This window comes from Austrofundulus limnaeus, unplaced genomic scaffold (assembly GCF_001266775.1).
Source record: "Austrofundulus limnaeus strain Quisiro unplaced genomic scaffold, Austrofundulus_limnaeus-1.0 Scaffold117, whole genome shotgun sequence".
Classification (NCBI taxonomy): Eukaryota; Metazoa; Chordata; class Actinopteri; order Cyprinodontiformes; family Rivulidae; genus Austrofundulus; species Austrofundulus limnaeus.
This window is the reverse complement of record NW_013952519.1, coordinates 892,520-900,068: the sequence shown is the minus strand read 5'-3', so window position 1 is coordinate 900,068 and position 7,549 is coordinate 892,520. Positions and strand designations below refer to the sequence as shown.

Below are 7,549 nucleotides of genomic sequence, written 5' to 3'. Positions count from 1 at the left end.
CCGAGGACCTATCCACGTCGTCATTTACCCAGAATGCTTTGTGTGTAAATAAAATGGCCCCATCCATGTAATATGATAAAATGATAAAAACTAAACAGCCTACAGTATTTTTACAGTCTTTATTTTACAGTTAAAATATATGTTTATCAAGTAAAGTCTAATGTTACAACTAATCATGGATCCCTTTAAAAAACAACAACAGTTTAGGCTGAAACTTAAGGTTACTTATTTGTTAATCTGAAATTAACTTGTTCACACTAAGACAGTCAGGACACATTGAACAAGTTTTAAAATTATATATATTTTTGTCCTTTTTTATCGATTATTTATCAACCTTTATTTATGACTTTTGACGAAACAGTTCTGCTGAAACAAAATTCAACACAGAGCTGGTTCTGCTGCTCTGAAACTAAAGATGATCATAAAATATTCAAAAAGTGACTTAAGTACTTAGAGTAATGTGTTGTTATCACACTGTACTACCGATGCTTTCCAGTATACTGTATTTTAGTTAGATGTAAAATATTACTGTGCTTTACAGTTTGGATGTTGAGAAAATTAAAAGAAAAAGTAAAACAGGCTGCTCGGGTCGTTTCACTCAGGTGGAAGGATTAAAAACAAACATCTTATCAGCTTCCTCTTCCTCTGTGTGTCAGAAGCTCCTCCGGTCTCTCTCAGTCCCGTCGACGCTCGTTTGGCAGAGCTGCAGCACTACATGCAGAGAGAAACCGACGCCTTGGTTCTGGCCAAAGACGTGGTGAAGCAGCTGCAGGGGATCTCAGAACTGGACCAGAAGGCCCTGGCTGAGGTCTGGCCTTTTTTTTTTTTTTTTTTTTTACAGATCTTGGAAAGAACAAAGGTGTGATTTTTCACCCATTTTGTCACATAAATGGCAAATTTTCTTTTGAACTTGGCTCAGCCAAAGTGAAACAGGAAGTGACATCAAAAGAACTATTTAAGAAATAGAAGTCTCTAGTCTTTGTTTATTGAAATATTATTTGAACTCTGGCTCGTATTCATCTCTCTCTGATAGTGACTCAAAATAATCTAAAGAAACATCAGATTTTTCTCTACAGTCTGTGTCGTTAACTATTTTATCAGTGCTTTGTTCCATGCAGACATTCCCCTTTGACATCACTTCCTGTTTCTTCACATGCAAATATCTCAACAACTGTTCATCTCAGCAGTGGCAAATTATTTTTGCAATATGTTATTAATGGTATCTTTCCAATAATGCCTTTATATTTATTTAAAAAATTTCATGTCACAGGAACTTTAAGTCCTTATTTACAAGCTGCAAATTTAAATATGAGCAGAACTGATCATATAAGTTGTTGCTTATGTACTCTTAAAAATGTCACGTTAAATGGTTCTAGAAAAAAAAGAAAATATGTAAATTGCTCAATTTAGTCACCTCGGTTAAGTAAATTCAGTACTTTTCTTATCATTGATATTAATTATTTTAAAATACCATTTTCTGTAAAGGTGTTTTTACTTTGACTTGTTTTTTAAAGCACTTTATACACCTCTGGAAAAGAAGATAAAATACGTAAAGAATTCACATCACAGTCGAGTTTTTGATATGTAAAGCAAAAAAAATCACTTTTAAAGAAGAGAAATCGTTATTCGAAAAGGTCAAAATTATAATTCTTGTAAAAGAATTTGTGCAAAAACATAAAACATTAAGAAACTAGAAGCACTCGGAGAGTGCAAACCTCCGCCAAGACCAATATCCCCCATCCTGTAATAGAGTTACAAAGGGGCACACCAATACTGCAGTGCCACCTGYTGGACACTTTGAAACCCACGCCCTGTGAAAGCATCGCAGCTTTGCCGATCTCAGAGTGTTAAAAGAAAGAAAATTCCTGTATCCGCATCGTGATCCGGAACATCACCAAAATTTAAAGTTGTGTTCATTGGCCCAGTACCCACATGTGATAAAAAAGTCATGACAATCTGTCCACAAGTTTTTGAGTAATGTTGTCTTCAGACAGAACGACAGACAGAAAGACAGACGGACAGAAATACGCGACCGAAAACATTACCTCACCCTCAGTGGAAGTAAAAACAGCATTTGATTCAAAACATGTTCATAAAAGAGACAAATGAGTATTTTACAAGTTATATATCCAAGTTTATTTTAGAATAAATATTTTCTCATCTCTGCTTGAGTCTATGTTAGTTTGTCTGTTTGCAAAATATTTCATTTATTTTTTAAATTTTAATGAGTCGTTTTGATTCAGCTTTAATGTTCCATCACATCAGAAATCTTTATTTAAAATTCAACCTTCTTTATGTGTTAGCAAAATATCTGATGTCCTTTCTCATCTCAACCTTAAACATTCACCATGTGACAATGATTCTATTACAAACACAAAATTAAATCTGATTTCTGAAAATTAGATTTGTTTTAAAGTGGAGCCGTTTATATGTATTATTTTGTTTTTAATTAAGGCTCAGTTTCGAGTTCAGGAATCATCCCAGAAGCTGGACCTTCTGCGGCTGTCCTTGGAAAACTGCCTGAAAGAAAAGCATCAGGAGCCTCTACAGGAGATCGAGCCTTCAGAGGACCCGCCGCCGCCGCCAAACCTCCAAACTGTGCGTCCACCGCCCTCAACGCCACCCACCTTCTCCATCAGACCGGCGTCTTTAACGGGTACCAACACAGAAAAATTAGATTAGTCTTTAAAAATATCATTTAACTTCTAACGTCATAATGATTTCCTGGAAGATGAGGTTGTAAAATGACATGAAATAGTTTTTTTTTATTTATTATCCAGCTCCCTCTGTGGTTTTAAGCAGTTCTTTGAACATGTTTTAGCATACGCTGACCTCTGGCAGTGGATAATCACCACATGTAATCTGCTGGCTCTGAACGGTTCACTTGTAAGCCGGTCCGCTGAGCTGGAGGGCAGAAATTAAAATAAATAGATAGATGGATAGACAGACAGACAGACAGACAGACAGATAAAAGTCTGCTGATGATGTAATGAGGAGCAGCTCTGTCAGAGGTGGATAATGATGGTGCGTTCACACCGAACGCGATTTCAGCGTCAGGAGCAGCAGGTTTACATGCAAAGTCTATGGTGGAGGCGCTTCAAGCAACGTCGGGAAGTTCTGCGGCGCCTCAAGCGCGATTAGAGCAGCGCGATTTGAACGATTTGGACGATCTGAGCGTCGAACGCTCAGATCGTCCAAATCGTCCAAATCGCTGAAGTTGGGAAATCTGAACTTTTGCAGCTCGACGCCAGCGTCAACCAATCAGAGAGACTCCACTGTGTGACGTAGCGACATATTTCCCGACGGGACAGTTTACTGAATGAGGTCCACTAACCTGAAACAGACGGAGCGGAGCTCTTTAGCTAAAATGAGTGCTGCAGTCGTGTCCTGATCCGCAGCAATGCGTGACAGCGACTCATCAGACTGAAAAAAATAGTCCTGAAAGCGAGCTGTGAGCCTCTTCTCTGAATTATCTGGTGAATTAATTATGAATTAATTATCTGATGAACGTGACACGTTCTGGCTGTCTGTAAATAAAGCAAAGCCACTTCCTCGTCCGACATTAAACGGAGCCCGACAGAGGAGGGAGGGGCGGGGCGGCTGTCGCCGTGCGGCGCTTCAACAACTGTCCTGCGTCTGACCTCAAAGTGCACAAGCTTCAGACTTCAGCGTTGGCTGCGATTTTGAAGCTGAAATCGCGTTCGGTGTGAACACACCATGAGAGTCTGGGAACAGTGAAAAACACTCGGGGTGATTGTTTTCAGCTCCTCGTCTGTTAACTCAGCGCTGAAATGAAGAAACTGAAGAGGCTCAGTGTGAGCGCCCATTAAAGGCTGCGGTCCAAGAGATTTATTCAGACGAGATGTTTGATTTTTGAAACGCCGAGCTCTTTTTGGTTCAAATATCATGGAGTCGGTGAGGATTTCAGGATGGACTTTTGGACATTTAGAGCCAGACTTCAGGTTTGTTTCTGTTTTTCTTCTAGGCAAACTTGAAGTGCGACTTCTTGGATGTGAGGATTTACTGAAACCTCTGAAAGACGTGGATCAGAAAGATCCTTCAAGTCCCAGCGAGGACGACTCGACGGTTCCACACAGGACTGACGGATCGCCCAGTGAGTGGATGATAGTGTGACGCTTCACGATCATTCACACTGTTGAGGTCTTTTTTTCTTCCAGACGTTTTTCAGCATCTAACTCGTTCCAGGATTTTTGTGCTAATTCAGCAATTCATATATCAAAAAGTCACAGCCAAGGGTGCTGTGACTTTTGGTATTTCAGCTATTTTTACTTTTTCAGCTACTTTTTTTGCCATTGAAAATGAACGGAGCTGTTTTCATCATCCTTAAAATCCTTCAAAATGTTTCTAAATCTTTACAGCACCTTACACAATTTGTTCTGGTTCTGCTCTTTCTCACTTTCTTGTGCTAATTTTAGCTACTTTTTTGCTAATTTTAGATAATTTCTGCAACTTCAGTTAAAATTCAGATTTTTTTTTCTGCTATTATTCTTCCTTTTTCTACTTTTTTGTACTTTTTTCTGCTACTTTGTGCTATTTATACTTCTTAAAGATGCTATGTTCAGCTATTTGCTGTAATTTTAGCTGAAGTTCAGATGTTATTAGCTAAAGTTAGCTGTTTTAAACTAAATACACATTTTTTGTAGCTAATCAACATATTTTTGCTAATTTCAGTTACTTTTTAGCTGTTTTACCAAAGGTTTTAGTTGTTTTAGCTATTTATTAAGATTATCACTTTTTAGTACTTGTATGCTTTTTTCTGCAATTTTTAAACTTTTTATATCACTTTCACCATCTGGGTGCTAATTACAACTTGTATCTGCTACCTTTAGCTTATTTATGCTAATTTTAGCTTTTTTCTTCTATTGTGGCTATAATTCTGCTTCTTACCGCTACTCTTCTGCTTTTTCCTACTTTTTGTGTTTTTTTCTGCTAATCTGAGCTATTTATGCTTCTTACAGATGTTTTCTGCTATATTCAGTTGTTTTAGCTTTTAGCTGTTTTCTGCTATTTCAACTATATTTTTGCTCCTTTTTACTGTTTTTCTGCACAGTTAGGCTTTCTTTGCTCCTTTCAGCTTTTCAGATTGAACTTGCATTAATGCTTTTGTTATTAAATATTTTCAGCTCAGTTTCAGCAGCTTTCATCTTAAGTTTTCAGCAAGAAGCATTCATACTAGTATTTTCGCAGGAAATGCAATTTTTCTATTTTACTTTTTGTTTTTTTACTTTGGAGGTTTTCAGTGCAAAATTGATTCAATTAAAACAATAAAAAGTCTGTTGGCTTTAATTAGTATTGTTAGTTTTTGGGTTTTAAGGCGGTGTTTGTGATCTGTTCCCGTCAGCGGAGGTCAGGGCGGTGCTGCGGCTCGACGGCAGAGCGGTCGGACGGACGCGCTGGGCGACCGCCGGCAGACTGAGCTGGGATCAGATGTTCTACATCCAGCTGGAGCGGGTAAGTCAGAGAGTTTTGATAAAAACTGGAGGTGGAGATGCAAACGTTTGAATATTTTATCTAACAAACATACTACAGAGGCCCTCGTATGAAGATTTAAATTAATAAAACATATAAAATTTGTTCTTGTTGCTTCTTGGAAGTTATAGGAATCTGTAAATTTCAGATTTTAAGCAAACTTATCTTGAAGAAAAACAAAAATCAGATTAGAATTTAAGGTAAAAACATCTCTTACAACAGTTTTTATCTTTTTGTGTACAGTGCCCTGAGACGTTTGTTGTTACTTGGTGCTGCATAAATAAATTTAATTGAATGTTTTAAATTTTAACCATGTCCTTTTATATAAAAACTGTAGTCAATTATAATAAAATTACAGATGTTTCAACATCAAAAAATTTGAGGCTTGAAAATTAAAAAAATAATAATAATAAAAAAGTTTAGGAAGTCTGTAGGAGGGTGGATGAAGCACTTAAATGTCTAAAAGGTTTCTGTTTTTGAGCGTAAAAAACAAATCGATTTTAATGTTTTGCCAGCTTGTTGCTTTGTGACATAATAGACGTAAACAAACAGAAAAGCAACGACTTCACTGAATATTTTCCCATCATTTAAACATCTCCTGAGTGCTGGTCAGCTCTGAGTGTTGGTGAGTTGTGTTTCGCTCCAGCTCACACCGCCCACACTCAAACAGGCCTTCCTGTGTGTTTTAATCAAATCACTCTGCTTCACACTGAAGAAATGTGCCATTACCGAGACGTCAGATCGACGTTAGGGTCCCTCAGGAAAACAGGATCGATGGTTAGATGTTTGAGAACTTTGTGTGTGCAGATTCAGACAGCGTAGGCAGGACTGTTTGACACGTTAACCGTAGCTGAAGGAACCATGAACAAAATGAACATCTTCTCTTTAATTATTGAGGGAAGACTGTTTTTTTATTTTATTTTTAAATCAGGATGTCTTCCTCAGCACTGAAACCATCTGACTGAGGTTAAAAGGAGCAGTACGTTAAAATATTTTTCATTCAAGGTGACATTCTGATTTGTAGACACCAGGGGGTGCTGTTGTGCTTCATTTGTTTGTGCTTTTAATTATGGTTGTAGTTCTGCTTTTCACCAGCAGGTGTCAGTCTAATCCCTGCAGATTACAGTTGAGGCCATCAAAGCAGTTTATTCCACATTAAATCTGGCTTCTGAGTAACAAAGTTAAACTGTTTATGTAATGTTTGCTTCTGCTGATAAACCGCTGACAGTCTCGAGAGCTGGAGGTTTGCGTCTTCTGGCGGGACCGGAGCTCGATGTGCGCCGTCAAGTTCCTGCGACTGGAGGAGATGATGGAAAACCCGAACCACAACCAGGACCTCACTCTGGAGCCACGGGGCCTCCTCTTCATCAAGGTGCAAAATCATCGTCAGTGGGGTGGAACAGCAGCTAAAAACTAAATGAAGGAAAATACGATACCTAAAACTAGCAAATGTTAGCCTCAAACAAAAGCTTAGCTAAAATTATCAAAAGCTAAAAAAATAAAATAAAATTAGCAAAAAGCTAGACAGAAGCTGAAAGTAGCAAAACACCAGCGAAAAGCAGCAAAAGGCTAGCTTAAAGCTACAGTAGCAAAAGGGTAGCTAAAAGAAGCCAAAGGCCATGTAAATTGAGGGCGACTAAGAAGACAAAAGTAGCACATAACAGCTAAAAGCTTAATATCAAAAGACTCATTAAAACTATCAAGCTACTTGCTAAATGTAGCAAAAGAGTAGCTAAAAGCTAAAATAAGCCAAACGTTAAGTAAATTGTTTTTTAAAAAGTTACTATGAAGCTAAAAGTAGCAAAAATCTAGATGGAAGTGATGCGTTATAAAGATTGTTAGACTTTTTTTTAAATTCATGCAGTTTGTTTTGTTTCCTGTAAGTCTCACATTTTAAACCGACACATCTTATGTTTACAGGTTTGTTTTAATATTTGTCTAATTTTTCTGGGTTTCTCAGCTTCGATTCATCGACACGGTGGTGGAGCGACAACCCAAACTGAGACGTCAGCGATGTATTTTCACTAAAGAGAGAGGTACACAGCTTTTTAACACAATC

General features: G+C 37.7%; 1 protein-coding gene across 1 annotated transcript in view; it reads left to right on the top strand.

Annotated features, from left to right (window-relative positions):
• The window catches only part of LOC106521862 (serine/threonine-protein kinase N2), a gene marked incomplete in the record, with an annotated part of 22,604 nt that overhangs the window by 5,391 nt on the left and 9,664 nt on the right, over positions 1–7,549 (top strand). Inside the window, 6 exon segments of the mRNA XM_014014608.1 lie at positions 657–808; positions 2,455–2,656; positions 3,986–4,114; positions 5,363–5,472; positions 6,719–6,862; positions 7,451–7,526. Of these exon segments, the coding sequence (XP_013870062.1) occupies positions 657–808; positions 2,455–2,656; positions 3,986–4,114; positions 5,363–5,472; positions 6,719–6,862; positions 7,451–7,526 (813 nt within the window).